Consider the following 23,675-nt stretch of genomic DNA (forward strand, 5'->3'; position numbering starts at 1 on the left):
TTATAAAATAATTTATAATAATGATAACTATCGCGATCGCCATAACCGTAACTAAATAAACTTAGGCCTCATAATGTTGAATTTAGTTTTTAGATTGAATTTTTAAGGTCTATAACATTAAATAAGAAATTTTTAAATACGGGCAGTAGGAGTAACCACGGTACAGCGAAAGACGCGGGTTTGAATCCCACACAGTTATCGATTTTTACTTTCATTAAAAATTTCAAATTATAATCTTATTAAAAAATTACACTTAAAGATCTATAATAATATATTCTTTTCAGGTCCACAAAACAACTCGAAGCAAATGACAGAAGCCGCTGTTATAACTTGTGTGAAATTGTGTAAAGCATCTACTTATATAAATATATCCGACTCTGGGAATGTCACTTTTGTACTGGTCAAGTCGGTTATTAATGATTTGAAGGTGAGTTGATTTAATAAAAAAATTATAAAAAATGAGGGTAGGTTTATTTTAATATTTTTTTTGCAATCTATATTAACTATAGTAATTCATATTTGTTAATAAAACAATTTCCAAATATGAATTAAAATTGCAAACTAGGACAACTTTAGACGGAGATTTTCTAACTGCTTAATGCTTATATTCAATTTTTGCTACCAAGTTTTTTTTTTGGGGAAAATGTTTGGATCGTCTTGACTATACGAATAATAATGTATTATCAACAGTTTTATGTTCTAATCATGTTAATATAATAGGTACTTACATATTTTTTTGGAAATATTAATTATCTTCTTAATATATAAAAGTAATAAGAGTAAGGCAGAACGTTTGCCGACACAAATAAACATTATTTTCTTCTTACTATTCATGGATTTTATGCATTCTTAATTTCTTCCATTTTCTCTCGTTATTTTACTTTTCTTTATCCTTTACCTTGTGTAGGCTGGAAGAGATCGCTGATAAACTATAAGATCACCTTCAGTACTGTATTTATCTCTGTATTGTGTATTTCTAAATATTAATTAATTTGTTGTACTACATTAAATTGTTAAATAAATATATTATTTCTTCCAGGCACTCCTATTCAACCCCTCTAAAGCCTTCTTCCGCAGTAACTACAACCTAGGCTATTCAGATCTAGATCTAATGACGGACTGTTTTGTATCGCTGTTCAGAATCATGCCACATACTAATGATGCCATGAAGGTTTGCTTGAATCTCAACAGCAATACGTTCTATCATTCCGTGATTGTTAACTCGTTGTTGAGGTTTGTATGTTTGTATGTTTTTTGTTATGTAGGTATTTGGGGGTAGTATGGGGAAATAGATAGGTACTAAGATAGATTTTTTTTGGACCATATTATGTTTTTTGAAGAGAAACTTCTTTAGGCGCGTTGAGAGCAAAATGTCAAGGTCGCATCATGGCGATACCGTCACGTCATGGAGTAAGACGATTTTGGTATCTTTGAATCTTGCCAAAGAAGTTTCACTTCTGACACGTTTGTTCGGAACATACGTTCTTTTTTTCTCATTAATTGTCCCATATATGTTTTCATGCATAGCTTCGTGCAGATGGGTCATATGGTATCTTTGAATCTTGCTAAAGAAGTTTCACTTCTGACACGTTTGTTCGGCAAACACGCTCTTTTTTTTCTTTAATAAGTTTAATACAAAATATTTTTCTTAATAATTTCTAATATGTATTTTAATATAAATATATATTTTTTTAGGATAATAAACCAACCCCGACTACCGTGGTGGCCTCAAATAGAGTTGCTATATCCTCGCGCCGCGGAGTTGCGTGCTATGTTCACGGACACTTTGAATAAGGCAACACAGGTGAGATATTTTCTATAATTACATTGGAATCTGATAATTTTTTTTTTCATTTTTAGTGTAAGTATAAACTTGGTAATGTGTTGTCAAAATACCTAAAATTAAGATGTATTTTATTACACTTTTAATTACTTTAACTAAAGTCCTTTTTATCGAAATCTAGGAATATATAACAGAATTAAAACATGTTTGTTTGATCATGTTATTAATTATGTTAATACTTAGTATTTTTAGACCATATTGATGTGGTCTTTAGAAAAAATAACTAATTACTAGCTGTGCCCCGCGCTTTTTACCCGCGTGGCTCTGCTCTTGTTGGTCTTAGCGTGATGATATATAGCCTATAGCCTTCCTCGATAAATGGGCTATCTAACACCGAAATAATTATTCAAATCGGACCAGTAGTTCCTGAGATTAGCGCGTTCAAACAAACAAACTTCAGCTTTATAATATTAGTATTAGTATAAATTAATAAGTTAAAATAACTTACAGGGCTACATAGCACACACACCACTACGAATGATATCTCTATCTCTAAAACCGAAAGAGAGTAAAGTTGAAGAAATGCCAGTTTATAAGACGTTACTGTTGTATTTGGTGAAGCTTATACACGCGGACCCGATGCTGATGTTAAGCGTAAGTGTAGTGTAAAGTTGGTGTGGAAGTGTTCGATGTTTTGAGAATGAATGAGTTCGTTTGTTAGTTATTAGGATTAGAATTTTTAGGAGTTTTATGGTAAACTAGCAATGCCCTGCGGTTTCACCCGCATAGATAGCGATATCGTTACAGTGAAAAGTATACTATAGGTCGGACTATAGGTTTAATTTTTAATCACATGAAAATCACCTTTACCCCGTCCCGCACTACGGCCTTTTTTTTTTGTTTTAGTGGGGAAATCTTTCATAGATACCCACGGCCTCCGGGGGAGGGGCCGTGGGTTATGTCGGATTCCTACCGACGAAAACCCCACTGTGTTCCGTCAAGACGCATATTGGTAGAATTCCTCCGTGACCCCCGCACTACGGCCTGCTCGAACAGTATACCTACTATTTTCTGTAGATTGACAATTTTAAAAATTCGTTATATATCTTTTGAATGGAATATCCAATTCTTTTCATTTAAAAAGTATTTTGCTGGTATTGAAACAGTCTATAATAAAACATCATTTAATGGGATAAGGATTAATATATGTGTATGGATAACATGGTTTGATTACTGTCGGCACTTCTATTTACTTTGAAAACGTAAAAAAGTTGTTGTAGTAACATAACTACTGAAGATGGACATATGGTATCGCGGACTTTCTTGTAGATATTGATCCATTCTATAATACCGTAGAACATTTTTTTGTTCTATCTTCAATAGATTCCGCAGCGCACGCGATGACAGAAGTTTTATTGAGGATTTTTTTACACCTTGGGTTACATTATTGCATTTTTGGTAAGGATCTCTAATTTTTTTGAAAATGCAATATAGCCTATGTTGCTCAGTAAAGATGCAGCTTTCTAATGGTGAAAGAATTTTTGAAATCGGTCCAGTAGTTTTTGCGTGAAAACCATACATACATACATACATACTTACATACATACTTACAAACTTTTCCTCTTTATAATATTAGTATAGATATTGCATGCTTAAGGGTATCAAGGTGTTTTTCTTTTAATATTTAGCTTCTTATCCAAATAGTTGAATGCTAGCATTATTATATATTCTATTCGTAAGTAAGTTATAAATGGTGGCAGAAATGCCAGTGTATAAGACGTTACTGGTATATGGTATCTGGACGTATCCGGTGAAACTTATACACGCGGACCCGATGCTGGTGTTAAGTGTAAGTGTAGTGTAAAGTGTAAGTGTAGGTGTGAGTGTAAAGTTAGTCTGTGGTATGTAGGGTGTAGTGTGAAGTATGTTGTGCGTTGTTGAAGTTAGTGTATAAAAGTGCTCTATAATAAATTTGCATGCTTAGCGATTATTAGAAAGATTTTGAAATATGTACATGGTTTCGTTTCTAAATGGTTGAATACATACATGTCGACAGTAACGGTTTCAAATTCTCTGTGCAAGCTATTTGCAACAGTCATTAAATAAAATAACTGTATTTTTTATAAATTCAATTTTAAACAAGACTATTCCTACATTTATTACTTTTTTTCATTTTACACAGAACCCAGGACGTTCAGGTGTCGAAATCCAGTCAGCAACTACTGAACTAATAAACGGTCTAGTATCTCTAGTACATCATACAGATATGGGAGAAGTGTCACAGGAAGCGATGGATGCTTTACTCGCGTTACACAAACCAGATATGGTCCAAATGTGGAACCCTGAAGCACCCCTGAACACTTTTTGGGATATAAGGTGGGATTTTGTATAGAAAACTTGATATTTTTTTTATAATTCGTATGGTAATTAATTAAGGCTTATAAATACATAGATGTGTAAGAAATATTTAAATTATGCATGTTTGTATTTAAATAAGATGTCAAATGTATCAAAAGCTTCATGGAAATCATTATGTGATTACTTAAAGTTCGTATTTTTTATAGTTTTTTATTCGTTTGTGAACAGTATTGACTGGTTATAAGCAGTGGGTTTTAATGTGATAGTTGATTTTCTAATTTTTTTTTTTGTTATAATTTAAAACATTTTTATCGTATGAATAAATGTAGTGAAATATTTGAACTAATTTATATTATTTCCATTACATTTTATACAATTTTATTAATTTCAGTTCACAAGTAGTGTACAGTATAAGCCAAAAGCTAATACAACGACAGATAAGCAATTACAGAGAAGTGTTACGTTGGTTGCGTGACGTTCTAATATGTAGAAACGAATTCTTAGCAAAACATAAGGAATACGCTAATGTGGGATCGCAAATACCTATTTGTAAACAGGCGCATATTAAATTGGAGGTAAGTTTCATAACTTGCTGATATGTTATTATTAGATTATCTAACGAATTTTTATCTAACAGTTAAAATGATGAATAATTTAAGAAATGTTACGTTTCTATTAACATTTATTTGAAATGGGTTTCTTTAATTTGATTGTTTTCAAGTTTATGATATTTTATCTACACAACGCAACGCTATTCAGATGATTTTTCACGAACTTCCAAAAGGCGATTGTTTGTGTATGTGTACACTGTACATGTTTAATGCTGATTTTTTTCGGTCAAAATAATTAATTTGTTCAAGAAGTAAAATTTATTCTGTTTTAACTTATTTCTGTCTCGCTCTGGCGCATATGTATGTACTATCATCTAAACGTTTATTACGATGTTAATAATCTTTTTATTGTCCACTACCAGGTGGTATTCCTAATGTGCCTCTGGTCGATCGACACGGAAGCGGTTCTCGTTGCAATGTCCTGTTTCGCGCTATTATGTCGCGAGGCGGATATCCGGTGCGGTGCTGACGAGCCTTCAACCCACTGCCTGTTGCCCAACTACGCGGTGTTCCAGGACATCGCACACACGTCCACCGCGCTGGCCACCGGTAAGTGACACGTGTGACACGTGTTACATGTGTGACACGTGTGACACGTGTGACATGTGTGACACGTGTGACATGTGTGACACGTATGACACGACACCCTTTTCAGAAATCTTCAGGTATTCAGAAGCTTCTTGATTATAGAAATAGAAAAAATCTTCATTGAAAAAGTTTTAAAATAATACAGTTTAAATTTTAATGTTTATATATTTGGGGAAATTAAAGCCCGTGTTGGTTTATAACGTGTTTGTTACAGGCTTTAGAATCCCCTCACAATTTTGGTTGCCTTATCCAACTTAAATAATTTAACAATTTAAAAAAAATACTACTTTTATAATATTCATGCATGCTACACACATACTACTAAAATATAAAAAAAAATCTTATTACTTACAGCATCCAAGGATACGGGCACACGATATCCGAATAATATACAAAGTAAGTACAATTCTTGATAACATATTTTGTAAGCTTTAAAACTCACTGTAAACGAAATCAATGAAAATATTTTTGAAAACCTAAATAAATAACTACGTATTTAAGTATCTAGCGTCTATCGCCTGTGACGTCATTTGACCTATTCGTGGAATTTAAAGTCCCATAATTTTAAAATTACTTGAGGTATTTTACTTATTCTTTCATTTTTTTGTTTTATTTTACTTGTAAAAGTTGGATTTGTCTTCAAATCTTAAAATCAAGCTATTCACGGAAAATTAATGATGATTTTTTTTAAGTGAAACTTCTTTAGGCGCGTTGAGAGTAAAATTTCAAGGTTGCGTCATGGCAATACCGACACACAATACAATACAGTTTGAATGTTGCCAAAGAAGTTTCACGTCTAACACGAGTGCTCGGCATACACGCTCTTTTTTTAATAAAAATCGACCCTAGTGTCCTAGGCATAGAGTATAAATTAACTTGTCTCACAAAAAACATTTTGTAGACACTGCGGCTCTACAAAAACGGATCATGGCATTACTAAGGAAGATAGAACATTGTGTTAACGGTATACAACCTGTTTGGGAAGAGACCTTCCGATGCTGGTAAGTAATAAATACAGCTTTTCAGATTTTATGTTATTTTTCAGATATTCTGCGATTCTAGTACTAATAGATTGGATAGACTATATTGAATGTGTTTTTGAAGTGAAAACTTCTTTACCGGCGTTGAGCACTTTTTCTGTAATGGGTATAAAATCTTAAACTCGCGTCAGGACACGTGACCTGATCGAAAAAGCGTAAGACGGATACCATTCCAAAATATCAAACATGCTCAACGTTAATAAAATCAAGTTTGCACTTCTGCCGGCACTCCCGGAGTGCAACCCGTCTTTTTTTTAATTTGACTATTCAAATTTTCCTTTGACCTGACTTATTAATTGTGTTGTAAATTGTAATCGATTTTCTATTCTAATACGAAAGCCATAAGGTCGAATTTTGATCTTTCTACGACATTACTAGTACATGTTTTGTTTAAATTGACGTTGGTACTTCTGTCGATATGTATTTCTGCTTATTGTTCAGAAGAAGAATATTCATTAATTAATTCATAATCATTGCAAACTATAAACAACTAGACTCCCAATCGCCTATTAAAAGGTCGTCAAAAAATGTCCGAGAACGTTGTATAAAACATTCATTGAAATTACCATCTTATTACATCGCAGTAATGTTCAAAGTCCATTGTATTGCTCATTATAAAACTCTGCCTAATACATACGTGGGCAGAGTTTTGTTTCGGGCGATTTTTTAGCACGAATGTGAATGTAGTTGTTAATTGTACTATATAATATCGTACTCATCAGTTTATTATCTTCGTGATCATGTTTTATGCAATAAATAAAATTATCAATTTATTTCTAGGGATTCTCTATGCAAATTGCTGCAAAAATATCCGAAAGGTTTCGGTATGATTGAAGATGGTACGGAACCGTTGCATCGAGCGAAGCGACGTGTATCCCATCATACAAGTGCCGAACATGATTTTGAGGTTGGTTTTTTTGTTTGTTTGTTTTGTAGGTTGTGTAGTGTGACTTTTTTTATCATAAATACTTGATTTTTGGTAAAAAAAGGTTTTAAAATTTTCTGTTTTTCATAATTGTCTAAAAATTGAACAATCTAGCTAATTTATCAAAATCTATTATAACGGTATACAAATCGAATCCAGCATAATTTACAGCAATATAGACACGTAAAAATTGAACTAAAATAACTAAAATCTAGAAATTTATTATTCTGCTTGTAATTAATTTCGGCTACTTCACAAATTTTTGTTCAAATTGTTTTTTTTTGTAACTACACGAAATACAATGTTTTTCTTTACCGATTCATTATTTCAGATGCAAATCCAAGAATGGGCGAATATAACATCATTTCTGTGTGCGTTGGGAGGCGTGTGTTTACAACGAAAACCGACCACCGTATGGGCTTTGGGACATGGTAAATAACTGTTTTAATATTATTAATCTATACTTATATTATAAAGCTGAAGAGTTTGTTTGTTTGTTTGAACGCACTAATCTCGGGAACTACTGGTCCGATTTGAAAAGTTATTTCGGTGTATCTAGCCCAATTATCGAGGAAGGTTATAGGCTATATTTCATCACGCTACGACCAACAGGAGTGGAGCCACGGGGGTGAAACCGCGCAGAGCAGCTAGTAATATTATAAAGCTGAAGAGTTTGTTTGTTTGAACGCGCTAATCATGGGAACTACTGGTCCGATTTGAAAAATTATTTCTGTGTTAGATAGCCCATTCATCGAGGAAGGCTATAGGCTATATATCATCACGCTACAACCAACAGGAGCGGAGCAATGCGGGTGAAACCGCGGAGCGCAGCTAGTATGATATAACGATAGTTATTTTTGCATTGTTAACATTCTGGAAATTACAGTTTTTTTATTGTAAAATTATTTTATATTTTATATTACAGATACCAGAAAATATCACGTTTTGGCAAACAGTACACAAGAAGTACAATATTGTCCTGTGACTCAGTAAGTTTTGTGACATCCTTTTTATACTTATCATTTGAACAGGCATATTAATAACAATTTATAAATAAAGTACACATTAAAAATACATAATATGTGTCACAGAACTTTATTTTTCAACTAGATGACCACTTATGGCCGTTCCCAAAATTCAAAACACGATTATAGATAGACAGCTATCTCTGATAGCTAGTAAGGTTCTATCTATCTTTTGTTGTTGTCCCAATAACGCAAGTAGCTTGCATCTATCTATGGTTGGGAGTAAGTAGAGGTAGCAAAATTTATTGGCTGACAGCTGTCAAAACGTTATTGGGACGCTCAAATAGACAAATTCATAGAGAAATCTACCTCTAGTAAGCAGTTAGTCCTCCAGACGATAGATAGCGATCAGAGATAGGTTATCTTATTGCTAGTAAGGTAATTGGGACCCCAAAACAAAAGATAGATAGCATTTTCTATCTTTAGTAAGGTCAAACCGAAGATAGATAGGATATTGGGAACGGCCATTAGAAATTTCTTGGATCATAATGTAAAAAAAAAAAAAATGTATTGATGTTACTTTTTATATCATTAAAAATGTAATTTACATTTTTATACCAAGATTTTTTTTGCTCTTCATACGTCAAACCTAATTACTCCAAAACAGGTTCATAGGCCAATTGCTACGACTCCTACTATGTAACAACGAACGCTTCGCGGCGCACATACAGTGTCATGTGAAAGAATTAGTCGGAAAGGAAATGTCCCCAGCGTTATATCCCATACTCTTTGATCAGATTAAAGCGATCGTGGATAAGTTCTTCGATCAGCAGCAACAGGTAACTTTTAAGGGCAAATGTATTTTTAAGGGCTGATTTTTCAATCCTTGGTTAAAACTTATTCGTCGAATAATGTATAAAACTACCATTTTAAAAAAAAATTCTATTTGCCCGTATTTGACAGTTTACGTGACATTTTAATATTATCGTGTAATACTTTATTGGACGGATAAGTTTTATCCAAGCATTGAAAAATTGGCCCCAAGTGTAATAAAATAATGCTCTAGTTCTAAACCTAAAGTTAGGAAAAGAGGAGTAAAACCATGTCTTGTTTTTAACTAAACAAGGCGAAAATATTTTTCATTATGAAAAAAAAAATATATATATATATATATATATATATATATATATATATATATATATATATATATATATATTATATTCTTATTACTAGATCTTTTGCAAGTTTTATGATAAATTCCAATGGTATTTTTTATTAATAGTGGGAAACAACTCGGTTCTGGTTCGAATGGTTTTATATTCAAGTATTTATTTATTCAACTTATAAATTTTTACAAAGCAAATTTAAATCTTCAAAATACATTATTATATTAACCTCCGTTTCGGAAAAAAGTCTTTACAGAGAAGAACCGACAAGAAACTTTGTAGTTCCTCTTAAACCATTTCTTTTTGCTTGTTTGAAAGGCAGAAATTGGTTGTTCAACATTGAAACAGTTAATAAATTCATAACAGTCAATAAAAACAACCAATTAGTAATAGTACTAATAGTCCGGGATACATCGCCCATTTTTGCAAGTGATTACTATCAAGCTAATTTTTCGTGAGTAGCTTTATTTTGATGAGATGCCCAATAATTTCATGTACGAAACTCTCGATTGTGGTAGCTTACAGAGGTAACAAGGATAAAAATTTTTGATTTGACGGTTATCAAATATTTATTACGCAATTTGTAGGACAATATATCTGTTGAATTATATAAGTATTAAATAAGTGAAAATAAAAAAATCAGCTGGTTAGTAATCATTTATGATGACTTCGTTATCGATACACATTGGAAAGGGGGACTCTTTGATCAAACCATAGATTTTGTAAGACAAATATTTTTTCGAATAATTTAGATAATTATCTTGAGATTTAACAAAAAAAAAAACATTCAGTTAGTAATTAATATTTGAGAACCATCAAATCAAAATATTTTATCCTTGTTTCCTCTGGTAGCTACCACAATCGAGAGTTTTGTACATGAAATTATTGGGCATCTCATCAAAATAAAGCTACTCACGAAAAATTAGCTTGATAGTAATCACTTGCAAAAATGGGCGATGTATCCCGGACTATAATACAAAATACTTAAGTTTTAAAAATTGTTTCTTCTTAAAATTTTGCTAATTTTTTTCAGGTTATGTTAACAGAAATGAACACACAATTCGTAGAACATACTATATTTATAATGAAAAGTATTTTGGATAATAATAATACTAACAAAGGCGTGGGCCAGCCGGAGCATCTTAGCAGCACATCTATAGAGGGACTCATGTTGGCTATAGTTAGGTAAATATTAATATAAAATGTATAGAAAAAACATTGACGCATTATAAATAACTAGACTCACAAAAAGATCGTTAAAATGTCATTCATTGAAATTAAGACGATACACAAAAAAAAATCCACTGCTTGGCGGGCGGAGTCTAATAGCTCGCTATCGCGAACGCGGGTGTGAGCGAAGTCATTCTTGCAAACTCGCCGCGCTGCCGCTGGCCGACTCGGGACAAACATGTATGGAGTCGTCATACAGTTATAATATTGTTATACATATATTTAATTGTTGATTTATTGGTTTTATTTTCTTGCTTATAAACACAAAATTATCTTCTTTTTAACAACTACTTAGACATTATTAATAATTATTAATTATTATTATTTCGTAATGTTTACTTTATTACAAAATAATACAGGTTATAAATAATCTTTAAAATAACAAAAAATATTGTTACTCTGAAAAAATGAAATGGTACCTAATTACGCGGACTACTGAATTGATTTAGATAGAATTTGATGCTGACATAGATATTACATCATGCCCAGAAATGAAAGGTACTATTTCTGAAAGAAGTTATAAACCCTAATTCTTCTCAGTCAAAGTCAAGAGTGGAAGATATCGCTAATACAGTAAAACTGATGCGAATGCGGATGTTAATTTGTATATTTTTTTGTTAGTTGTTACTTAATCACGTCAAGACTACATTACCAATTTTGATAAAATATAGCTAATTGCCTGGATTTACACAAAGGATACTTTTTATCCGAACTGAACACTTCTGTGGGATAAAACAGGATTCACGATATAACCTAATTCCACGCGGGCAAAGCCGCGGTCGGAATGATATTTTTTTAAATAAAAAAATTGTTTAAAAAAAACACAAAATATATTGACGCATGTATTTATTTTTTGCACTCTATTATAATTGTAATTATTCATTACAAATAATCAAAATAAAATAGCCAGAACAAAGTTAGGCCCTGGTAGGATAGGTAGGCAGGTACAGCAATGTGAGACGAACACTGGCTTATTTATACCAATAATAATGTATTATAAACATTAAATTAAGTTTACTTTCTAACAACAAAAATACATAATATTAGCTAATGTGAAAACGAATCAACCAATCATCCCACAACAATGAAATGTGCACACAAATATTCATCCAAATCGGTTCATGTGATTAGGAGGAGTGACTGCAGCGCCATCCTCCGGGCCCAATTGTGTTTCCAGATCACCCAGGAACTCAATTTAATATACTTACACAAAATTTTTCGAAATGAAAACTCACATTACTATGTAAATATGAATATAAACCTGTTTTAGTACTAAGCAATTTCCCGCACAGGTGTAGTAAGTATAAATGAAATAAATATCAACATCAAATTCTTTATACAACATACTTATCTACCACCTTCTAAGAAATGTAATTCTTGAAATTATTTCGTATTTTTTTTAAATATAATACTACTCCAACGAGCTCCTGTTCCATAATTCCATATTACGTCCACCATACTTCCACTAAGTTCACCATGATTTTTTATTTCCTCGCACTTTGTTGCTTTTTGCTAAAAATGGAATCATGCGATAAAACCAGTAGAGCGTTGATAACATACATTTTTGACTGAATAAAGGTACTTACGAAGGAGTGGGTTCACATTGTGAACAATCAGTGGGTTTATTTTCCTTCTGGATTCCGGATTTCTGAAAAGATTATTTATGCTATAAATGAAAAAATCTTACACATTCGTTATGTACTTAAAACAGGGGTACATATCAAACATCGTCTATAATACAATTATCATCAAATTTAAAATAAAACCAACTTACTTCATTAATTTGTTCCAATTGTAAGCATTCTTTTTCCTCCAACCTTTATGTTTCTTCTTCTTATTTTCTTTATTGTCCCCATTTGTCTCATTTTGTCTTATCGTGTTGTCACCCTTTTTTACGATTGCGCAAGCGACACAAGTTCCCCGTGTGACGGCCGTAGCGGGAATGACTCGTGCAGCGATCGGGGTAGGAAGGTACAGGGCGGCTCTCGCTATATTGGCTGGTCAGGCGCTAATTTCAAGTATTTCTTGTTTATTTCAAAACCATCGCATATTTCAAAATTCTAACACGGTAGACGTATAGGTTGTATATTTTATAGTTAATATCCAAAAAGTCGTAACTTTACGTTTGTTATTTTGAAGATGCCAGAGATTAAAAAAAAATAACAATGAGAACTTTGTATTTTTTTTCTATCGAGAAAATATCATGGAATCATGTTTCTAAAACGGTAGACGTATTGTGTTACTATTGAACTTTCTTGTCAAGAATTTTCATCACGACAACTTTAATAATATAAAAATTACGAAGGTTTAAAAAGGGCCGTAAATGTTAGAAAAATTAATTCATCACCTTAACACCTTATTTCGTCGCAGTAATGTTCAAAATCCATTGTATCGCTTATTAGGAAACTCTGCCAAATACACGCGTAGGCAGAGTTGTGTTTCGGACAAACTTTGAACGAGATTCTGAGTCTAGTTGTTTACTGTATGTCAAGTTTTGCAGTTTTTTATATTATTAACTTTTATTGAAGTGAAAACTTCTTTAGCGGCGTTAGGTATAAAATCTTAAACTCGCGTCAGGACACGTGGCCTGATCGAAAAAGCGTAAGACGGATACCATTCCAAAATATCAAACATGCTGAACGTTAATAATCAAGTTTTCACTTCTGCCGGCACTCCCGGAGTGCAACTCGTCTTTTTTTATAATTTAATTTATTCGCTCTTTTTTCCTTTTCTTTACAGATACGTCCGTCACTTGGACATGACAGTACTATCGGTGCACATAAAGACGAAATTGTGCCAAGTGGTCGAAGCGATGATGCGCCGGAGGGATGACTTGTCGTTTAGACAGGTGAGTTAATGTTCTGGAACATTCTGGAATATTCTAGAATGTTCTTTAGTGTTCTAGAGTGTTCTAGAATGTTGTGTAGTACAGTCGAATGTTCTACAATAATCACGCAAAATTTTTAGAGGTGAAAGTTTATGTGTGTATGTTTGTTAGACAGGTAAGTTTTAACGTTATGGAACATTCTGGAATATTCTAGAATGTTCTTTAGGGTTCTGGAGTGTTCTAGAATGTTGTATAGTACAGTCGAATGTTCTAGAAGAGTCACGCAAAATTTTGAGAGGTGAAAGTTTATGTGTATGTTTGTTAGGGCGTATGATCATCATACGAATGAATCTTTATCTTCAATCTAGTATGTAGGTAGGCTTGAAATAAAGGGTTTCATGTTTTGTAAATCTATAACCGTGATATCTAGCTACTCTAATTAAGAAAATGAAATTTTTAAAGAAACGAAAAAAATCTTTAAAAATTTCTCATTTATGAAGCATTTGCTGGCTTTATTTGTGCAATGAATGATTTTTTTATAAAACTAAATATCAAACATAAACAAGTTTTTATTTTTTTTTTTTTTTTTTTTTTTATGCTAGGATTAGGCAAGCATTTGACCATCGCTTCGCCTGATGGAAAGCGACAAGCGTGGTCTAGGATGGAGCATGTTTGCCTAATAAGTGTCTATTCACATTTCTCTTGAATAAATCCAGATTGTAGTTTCTGGGAAAAACGGAAGCCGGAAGATTGTTCCACTCCTTACTAGTACGCATAAGAAAAGAAGAAGCGAATCGCTTAGTGCGTATGGGTGGGATGTCGATGACATAAGGGTGGAGACCGGCCCGACGTCGAGTCCCTCGATGATAAAAAGGAGAAGCTGGTAACAGGTTATGCAGTTCCTCAGCACATTCGCCGTGAAAGATTCTGTAGAAAACCGCCAAACTGGCTACGTTCCGACGATGTTCCAGACTATGCAGTTTGCGTGCGGTTAAGGATTCATTTGCAATGAGTCTAATCGCTCGTTTTTCGATGGAGTCCAAAGCGTTGAGTTGATATTTAGCTGCACCTGCCCAAAGATGAGAGCAGTACTCCACACCGGAGCGAACCTGGGCTTTGTAAAGGTTTAAGAGCTGTTCCGGTGTGAAGAACTCCCTCACCTTAGAAAGTATTCCGAGCTTCTTAGCTGCAACTTGTACTTTGGACTCAATGAAGCTCTTGAAATTCAGGCTAGAAGAGAGTGTTAGGCCTAGAAGCTCCAGCTCATTGGATAAATTTAAGGACACATCCTGAAAACTGGGTGTTAGACTGAAACCAGTGCGCTTAGCTGTAAACAGACAAGCCTGTGTTTTTGAAGAGTTGAACCCGACTAAATTAGCTTCACCCCATTTAGAGACCGCTTTTAAAGTAAGATTCAACCGCTCAACCATAGCCACTCTTTGTTCCACCAACACTTTATTGCCTGTCTGCGCTTCGGACGTATAACTGTCTACAACTGTGCTGTCATCCGCATACGCGTATATACGCGTATATATTATAATTATAAAGATATTCTTTTGTCTTTGGTAATACATAATTTCGGATGTCACAATTTTTGAATCAAATAAATTAAGTTTAATATTAAGAAATTACAAATGAATACTATTAAGGGCTCATATAAAATGTTTTCCCAGGAAATGAAATTCCGCAACAAAATGGTGGAATACGTTACTGACTGGGTTTTGGGAACGAGTCACCAGATTGCACCACCGTTGAGAGCTGATGCTTCTTCTATAACCAGGTAAATATAAACTAGCTTTCCGCCAGCGGCTTTGCTCGCGTAGTCGAAGAAAAACCCGCATAGTTTCCGTTCCCGCGGAATTTCCGGGATAAAACATATCCTATGTCCTTCCTCAGGTCTCAAGCTATCTGTGTACCAAATTTGAAGTAAATACATGCAGTACTTTTTGAGATTAGCCCGGACATACATACAGACAAACAGACAAAAATTCTAAAAAGTATATTTTTGGCTTCTATTGTAGATCACGCCCCAAGTATTCTTTAAAAAAAATATTCAATGTACTGTTTTGACTCCCCTACGATTTTATTATATGTATGATCATCATCATCATCCTATTTCCTACTACATAATATTATAAATGCAAAAGTTTGTGATGGATGTTTGTTACTACTACTGAACCGATTACAATGAAATTTGGTATGTAGGTAGCTGAAGACCCAGAATAATACATAGGCGGAAATCTAGTCAGCCCGTGTCCAGCAGTGGGAACGGACTGACTAGATTTCCGCCTATGAGGGTTTGGCCATCATCCACCACGCTGGCCAAGTGCGGGTTGGCGAATGACACATGTCGTCGAACTTTTGATTCTTCGACTTCAATTTGTGAAAATACCTAATAAACATTTATTAGGTATTTTCACAAATTGAATTAGGAATGTAAATAGGTGGAAAAAGAATACTTTTTAAGCACATATTCGATACCAGCTAGATGACTAGCTATGTCGGTTAGTTTTATTACAATAAAATAATGGTTCGACCTGAACGCGTTTACGATAGTTTTTAAAGAAAAGTCGATTATAAACGCGTGACGTGTATATAGCGCCATAATCATAAGATTACTTCATCCTGAACGCGTTTATAACAGTTTGTGGCTGCATTAGAGCCATTTGCACGCACAAAAGTCGATTATAAACGCGTTCGGGTACACGCAACGTGCCGTGAGACGCCTGCCCGTTGACAGGCATGTGATGTGTCCCAGAGAGCTGGACCAGGCGTGTATGGAGGCTGTGGCCGCTCTGCTCAAGGGCCTGCCGCTGCAGCCCGAGGAGTCCGACCGGGGGGATCTCATGGAGGCCAAGAGCCAGCTGTTCCTCAAGTTAGTTATACTCACACACACCCACGCACGCATAGACACACGCACACACGGAAAAAATAGTAGGAAAAAAAATTATAAATTTTTACAGGAATAAAAAATAGCAGAGTATCCTATTTGTAAACATAATATTTTCATTCTTTCTTTCTTTAAAATTGTAAATACATTTTTTTCATAAGTGAATGTTAAATACATTCATTTCCTAAAATAGTTGTTTGTTCGTCACGCGAAAACTACTAAAAAGATTTTCATTGAGGATGGCAGTGATGTAGCTATAGAAATACTTACCATTTACTTTTACCAATTTATACCAATCAATATAAAAACATTAGCGATCATATTTATGTATACAATTTATAAATGATTACAAAACAAACAATTTCTTCCATTGTGCTTAAATAAATAAATTTATTTGTTTTCTCGTCACAAATGAACAATCAACACACACATAGTCACACACAAATATTGATTTAATTTCATGCCCAAATTGTTTTAATTTTTATTATTTAAAAAAAAATTATAAATACTTCCAGGTATTTCACATTATTCATGAACCTCCTAAACGATTGTAACGAAGTAGAAATAACAGAGGGTCCAGGGCGTTTGGAAACGTTACGAAAAGCGACCATACAAGCCATGTCGAATTTGCTTAGCGCTAACATTGATTCGGGATTGATGCATAGTATTGGTAAGTTCGTATTTTGTTTAGACGTACAAACAGACAATATTTCTTATGTCTTGGTAGCTTGCTGATGTGAAACTTCTTTAAGAAGTTAAGAAAACAGGCAATAATTCATTTTTAAATAAATAAATAAATAAATATTATAGGACATTATTACACAAATCGACCTAGTCCCACAGTAAGCTCAATTAAGGCTTGTGTTGTGGGTACTAGGCGACGATAAATATAATATTTAATAAATACATATATAGATAATAACACCCAGACTCAAGAACAAATAATTGAGTTCATCACACAAATATTTGCCCTGACCGAGGATCGCACCCGGGACCGTCGGCTCAGTAGGCAGTTACTTTACCACTGCGCCAACCGCGTCGTCAATTGTTATATTATCCTTTAGTTTGTTCAGCAAAAATAATATTATGATGAAAAAAAACGTGCGTGCCGAGCACACGTGTCAGAAGTGAAACTTCTTTGTCAAGATTAAAAGATACCAAAGTCGTTGCCTTACTTCATGACGTGACGGTATTGCTATGACGCTACCTTGAAATTTTAATCTCAACGCGTCTTAAAGAAGTTTCACTTCAAAATGTATGCCTCATAATTATAATTTTTACAGATCTAGGCTACCACCGTGACTTACAAACGCGGGCGGCGTTTATGGAAGTTTTGACCAAAATACTGCAGCAAGGTACAGAGTTCGATACTCTGGCTGAAACTGTGCTTGCAGATAGATTCGAGCAGTTGGTACAATTGGTTACTATGATTTCTGATAAGGTTGGTACTACTGTGGTTTCATGTGTTATAATAATAAAAGTGTGCTTTTTGTTTATTTACATGGTTTTTGTGTGAATGCAAGATATTTATAGGTATTTATAGGTATTTATAGGTATTTATAGGTATTTATTATTGCAAAGAGGAGAAAATGTTATCCAACTACACGTTGAAATTTTTTGCTTTCATAAATACCACTTGATGAATAATAATTACCAGAACATAATAATTGCCATAATAAACAACAACTATATAAATGAGATTTTTTTGGATAGAATATAAAAAATTCGTACCTGCCCCGAGATTGACATTTTTCTATTCTTTAAAAAAATCTCATGCACAAATATATTATATATTGTCACAAAAACATTTACAGGGTGAGCTACCAATAGCCATGGCGCTCGCGAGCGTTGTAAGTACATCACAAATGGACGAGCTAGCGAGGGTGTTCGTCACACTGTTCGACGCTAAACATTTGTTAGCACCGTTGTTGTGGAATATATTCTATAGGGAAGTTGAGGTGGGTGAAATTAATTAAAATAATATGTTAAGAGGAGGATTTAGATTTACATAGTTACGTCATAATACATACATATACACAGTTCTACAATTACACATAAACATTATTACACAGTTACACATTGAAAAGGTTACAAAATAATTCAGGATTAGAATAATATACATAGTTCTAAAATGTCATATTATTACAGTTACACAGTTCTACAATTACACATACCCAGTTACTTCACGTTGAAAAGGTTACAAAATACTGAATTAGAATTATATATACATAGTTCTAAAATGTCATATTATTATAGTTACACAGTTCTACAATAACCAAATTACATACATATTTAAAAACAGAGTTCCACATAATAATATAACATATTGTCCAGGTCTACAATCTTAATATAGTATATAAATCTCGTGTCACAATGTTTGTCCTCAATGGACTCCTAAACCACTTAACCGATTATAATAAAATTCGCACACCATGTGCAGTTCGATCCAACTTGAGAGATAGGATAGGTTTTATCCCGGAAACCCCAGGAAATGGAACTATGCGGGGTTTTCTCTGAAAGCTAGTAACATATTAAAACCGTTACACAGTTCTACAATTACACTTATACACAATTATACAGTTAGATAATTACACACTTTACTAAATACATATAAACAGTACATAGCAATTTAAATTTTTATTTTTTGATCTTCTATTAAACTATTTTTAAATTCTCAGGTATCAGACTGCATGCAAACTCTCTTCCGCGGTAACTCCCTAGGCAGTAAGATAATGGCCTACTGCTTTAAGATATACGGACATACGTACTTACAAAGTCTTCTGGAACCAATAATAAATACTCTGTTGGAACAACCGGAGTTGAGCTTTGAAGTCGATCCAGCTAGGTAAGTAAATTATTTGTTTGTAAAAATGAGAAATAATGCATATTATTAAAAGTACGATAAAATACGTAATTAGTTGTTTTTAATAAAAATCTTTTATGACTTTATATTGTCAGTACTAAACTAAATTAAAATGGGGAGGCACGGAAGGTCTAATCAAGAAGTTTCATCAAAATCGATTCACACATTTGAAAATACTGATGTAACAAACACAAAGAGCATAGTCGAAATTTCAACCTCCGCCTTTTTTTAAATTTTTAATAGTGTTAAACAGTCTGTTTAAATTTTTAAGCAGTATGTTAAATTTTTTTACGTCCATATACAAATATTTATGAATAAATATTATATATATTATATATATATAAATTAATTGAAATTACAGGTTAGACCCAAGCGAAGACATCGAAGTGAATCGCGCAAATCTCATAGAACTTACGAAGGAAGTGTTTGAACGTATAGTGACATGTGCTGATATGTTTCCGCCGCAGTTGAGGAGCATGTGCCATTGTTTGTATCAGGTATGTCGTCATCATCACCACCATCGTCATCATCATCATCATCACCAACAGGATAATCCATACTAATATTATAAATGCGAACGTAACTCTGTAGAGGGCGCGTTCCCACTATGTCGTAACGACTAATTTATCGTCCGACGACTGTCATCTCTACCTGTTCCCATTATAACGATTGTTTGTCGTCAACATTTTTTATCGTTTAGCGACTGTCGTATCTAGCTGTTCCCATTGGATCGCGACGACATTTTATCGTTTCCTGGCAGTCGCTTTGTCGTTTACACATCATAAGCAAGCTACAAATCTAGTCGCCTCTGCGTTCGCTTGGTGATTACTAGTGCGTTTACTCTCCTGAGTTCAATGGACGCCATAGAGTTGCCGTCCACGATTTTTTTATCGTTTTACGACTGTCGTGTTTGCCGTTCCCACTGTCACGACAAAGTGTCGTCACTGCAAAAACTGTCGTAGATGACAATAAATTGTGTCGTTCTAAATGTGAACACCTCCATTTAAACATATAAGCCACGACACTTAAAACTACACGATTATCTGTCGTCACGACACGGTGGGAACGCGCCCTCTGTCTGTCTGTTACTCAATCACGCCTAAACTACTGAACCAATTTTCATGAAATTTGGTATGGAGATATTGTGATACCCGAGAAAGGACATAGGCTACTTTGTATCCCGTGAAAATGACGCAATCCCGGAAATCCCACGGGAACGGGAACTATGCGGGTTTTTCTTTGACTGGGCGGGCGAAGCCGCGGGCGAAAACCTAGTTATCCATATTTAAGCCATCACTAGCACAGCCGATATCGTCGTCAACATAATTTATACCATTTTTAACACGATTGTCATAATTTCTGTAATGTATAGGGTAGAAATAAGTGAATATATTTTAGTGTAGGGTACTTTGAATTAGTGACTAGTATTCAAAGTCAAGTGCACTTGGCCAGCGTGGTGGATGATGGCCTGTACCACAGGAGGCCCGTGTCCCAGCAGTGGGAATGTATATGGGCTGATGATGATGATGATTAGAAGTTGTGTGTTCTTGTGCTCTTTGGCACATCAATCGAGTATTAGTTCAACGGAGTTTTCTTTATATACAGGGTGTAATCGTTAAGTGTGCACAGGCGATTATTCCGTAACTATTGCAGGTATCAAAAAATTTTAAACTGATATCGAAAGTATTATTCATAAAAAGTTATTATTGTCATTTTACTCATTAGGTTATGTACTTTCGATATCAATTTAAAGTTTTTTAATATCTGTTAGTTACGGAATAATCGCCTGTGCACACTTAACGATTACACTCTGTATATTACCTATTCACATATTACATTTTCCATCATAACTTCGTCATTATGATTTAGATTTTCTTAAATTTCGTCTAAAAATCATCATTACCGTCACTATAGTAAATTAATTGTTACAAAAAATATTGCTTTTATTAACAGGTACTAAACAAGAGATTCGCACAGTTTCCACACACAAGCGTAGGAGCCGTGGGCACGGTATTATTCCTGCGTTTTATCAACCCGGCTATTGGTAAGTATTTATTCATTCGTGTATTATTCATTCGAAACTTTAGGATATATTGTGATTTGAAAATAGATTTTATTTTTATATATTTTTCAATTCTATGAATGTATTTCAGTGTCCCCACAAGAGATGGGCATAGTGAATCGACCAATACCATCTCAAATAAAACGCGGTCTAATGTTGATGTCTAAAATACTGCAAAACATAGCGAATCACGTGGAATTCTCTAAGGAACAACATATGTTGCCTTTTAACGATTTCCTGAGGGCACACTTTGAGACTGGGAGGAAGTAAGTAATAATTAAAAGTACAAATATTTAATAAATAGCTGTGCTCTGCGGTTTTACCCGCAGTGCTCAGCTCCTATGGGTCATAGCGTGATAATCTACAGCCTATAACCTTCCTCGATAAATGTGCTATCTAACACCGAAAGAATTTTTCAAATCGGACCAGTAGTTCCTGAGATTAGCGCGTTCAAACAAACAAACTCTTCAGCTTTATAACATTAATATAGATCTAAGTAGACTTCGTTTAGAAGTGCTTTTGAATGGACTTTGGACATACGTGCAACGAAATAAAATGTTGATTTCAATGAATTTTGTTTTCATTTAAAGTCAAACTCAAACATTAATTATTGATTCAATTAGACTTTTTCTAAAAGCAATTTTGAATCGTCATTACATATTTGTAACATTTACCACCGATTCGGAAAGCAGTACCGATTTAAAAATGTTTGTTTAGTTGTCATTCTACGCCTTTATTGGTCGTAATGAAAAATGTTTTATAAACATTCGTTGTAATGACGAAAAAAGTTGCTCAGGTAAACTAGTATTTAAAAGATATTGAAACTAGTGATGTGCTTGTTTATTAACACGCTTTTATTTGCTTCATATGTGTGTTTGTATGAAACCGACATATTTAATTGTAAATGACTCCTTTGAACTGAATTTTGACCCACTATAAACGGACAGATTTAATTCTTAACTTTCACTTACACCAACGATCGGTGACAATACAATATTTACATGAGTTTAAGCGTGTAGTTTTTTAACTATATTAATAATTTTTAAAACTTATAGTAATTTTTTTTTCAGGTTCTTCATACAAATAGCCTCCGACTGTGAGAGCGTAGAGCAAGCTGCACACAGCTTATCATTTATAAGTGATGCCAATGTATTGGCTTTACATAGATTGTTGTGGACACATCAAGAGAGGATCGGTGATTATTTGTCTAGCAGTAGAGATCATAAGGCGGTTGGTAGACGGCCTTTTGATAAAGTGAGTACTTGATTTATTGTTTAATTAACTTTCAGACTATTTAACTTCGCCTGGTAGATATTTTTTTGAAAGATAGTTCTTTTTAATGGGTCAATTTTACTAAAAAAAATGTAAGACTATTCGAAAAGATAAATACACAAACACGAACGATGTCGTGGACAGAAAGATAGTATTCTGTTTATGCAATTTTCTTAATTTCTCATCCCGTAAGAACATTTAAAAATAACACTGTCTAGATTTAAAACAAAGAAAAATATGTGAATGAATGAATTAAATCAGCAAAGTTGTTCCCCTATTTGTATTACAGTATTTATTTATTTATAGATGGCAACGCTGCTAGCTTATTTGGGACCACCGGAACACAAACCTGTGGAATCGTAAGTATTTTAGAAATTAAATGTTCTAAGTAAAAGTAAAAGTTATATCATTCAATCTTATGTATACTGCTACGTGCAAAATTATTTAAAATGTTAAAATACGTTGAAATGTTGTTTTGTTTTTCAAAAATACCGTCATTTTAAAATGTTTGGCGTATGGATGATAAAAACGTATTTTGCAAGATATCTTATTTTTGTTTGTTTGACATCGTATTCTTCAGATAATTTGATCTTCTTTTTGTTATTTCTTCAGATAATTTGATCTCCTTTAGAAATTAAAGACTTTTTAACAGGGAGACACTCTCCCCGTGACCACGCTCGCTGTAAAGTGTTCGAAACGTCGGGAAAATAATAAGTATAATGAATAAATCGCGTTTAAAATCCGTTAAAAAGTTTTTAATTTCTAAATGTATAATACTCGCGTAAAATCAAACACTAGAAAATACTAATTTGATCTCCTTTTTACCTATTTCTGCATTTAATCATATATAATAAAAACTCTATCTCTTCCAGCACATCAAGTCTTCTCTTCTCTTCCTACGCCCGCTGGTCGTCAATAGATATGAGTTCGACAAATTTCGAGGAGTTCATAGTGAAACATAACATGCACCAAAAGGAAGAGTTTAAGAGCATAAAGAGTTTGAACATATTCTACCAGGCGGGGACCAGTAAACTGGCGAACCCGGTGTTTTATTTCATTTCCAGGAGATATAAGTAAGTTGAAGTATATTTTTGT

At 33.7% G+C, this 23,675-nt stretch overlaps 1 protein-coding gene and 1 long non-coding RNA gene across 8 annotated transcripts in view; one reads left to right on the forward strand and one right to left on the reverse strand.

The window, feature by feature from the left end:
* Nf1 (neurofibromin 1) overlaps positions 1–23,675 on the forward strand; it is a 62,374-nt gene that overhangs the window by 7,099 nt on the left and 31,600 nt on the right. For 3 of the 7 annotated variants that reach the window (XM_089713292.1, XM_089713291.1, XM_089713293.1), the window contains exons 9-35: positions 285–427; positions 1,040–1,233; positions 1,696–1,804; positions 2,294–2,437; positions 3,966–4,159; positions 4,533–4,716; positions 5,115–5,301; positions 5,695–5,736; positions 6,242–6,341; positions 7,161–7,287; positions 7,637–7,736; positions 8,231–8,294; positions 8,938–9,109; positions 10,470–10,621; positions 13,406–13,514; positions 15,167–15,273; positions 16,234–16,368; positions 16,899–17,053; positions 17,667–17,824; positions 18,198–18,341; positions 19,062–19,228; positions 19,608–19,743; positions 21,200–21,290; positions 21,400–21,574; positions 22,379–22,562; positions 22,887–22,939; positions 23,453–23,653. In XM_089713292.1, coding sequence (XP_089569418.1) covers positions 285–427; positions 1,040–1,233; positions 1,696–1,804; positions 2,294–2,437; positions 3,966–4,159; positions 4,533–4,716; positions 5,115–5,301; positions 5,695–5,736; positions 6,242–6,341; positions 7,161–7,287; positions 7,637–7,736; positions 8,231–8,294; positions 8,938–9,109; positions 10,470–10,621; positions 13,406–13,514; positions 15,167–15,273; positions 16,234–16,368; positions 16,899–17,053; positions 17,667–17,824; positions 18,198–18,341; positions 19,062–19,228; positions 19,608–19,743; positions 21,200–21,290; positions 21,400–21,574; positions 22,379–22,562; positions 22,887–22,939; positions 23,453–23,653 — 3,727 coding nt within the window. Of the gene's footprint in view, positions 1–284; positions 428–1,039; positions 1,234–1,695; positions 1,805–2,293; positions 2,438–3,592; positions 3,633–3,965; positions 4,160–4,532; positions 4,717–5,114; positions 5,302–5,694; positions 5,737–6,241; positions 6,342–7,160; positions 7,288–7,636; positions 7,737–8,230; positions 8,295–8,937; positions 9,110–10,469; positions 10,622–13,405; positions 13,515–15,166; positions 15,274–16,233; positions 16,369–16,898; positions 17,054–17,666; positions 17,825–18,197; positions 18,342–19,061; positions 19,229–19,607; positions 19,744–21,199; positions 21,291–21,399; positions 21,575–22,378; positions 22,563–22,886; positions 22,940–23,452; positions 23,654–23,675 lie in introns of those variants that run through there. The other 4 variants (XM_089713298.1, XM_089713294.1, XM_089713295.1 and 1 more) reach the window with 2 other exon arrangements.
* Positions 11,742–12,997, reverse strand: LOC149475429 (uncharacterized). The gene is made up of 3 exons (XR_016318082.1): positions 12,441–12,997; positions 12,253–12,314; positions 11,742–12,178 (listed from the first exon to the last, which is right to left on the reverse strand). It is a non-coding gene; the product is annotated as an uncharacterized LOC149475429 (long non-coding RNA).

This window comes from Colias philodice, chromosome 30 (assembly GCF_061535455.1).
Source record: "Colias philodice isolate Cphi_HAF_F1 chromosome 30, ilColPhil1 Martin Lab GWU primary, whole genome shotgun sequence".
NCBI lineage: Eukaryota > Metazoa > Arthropoda > Insecta > Lepidoptera > Pieridae > Colias > Colias philodice.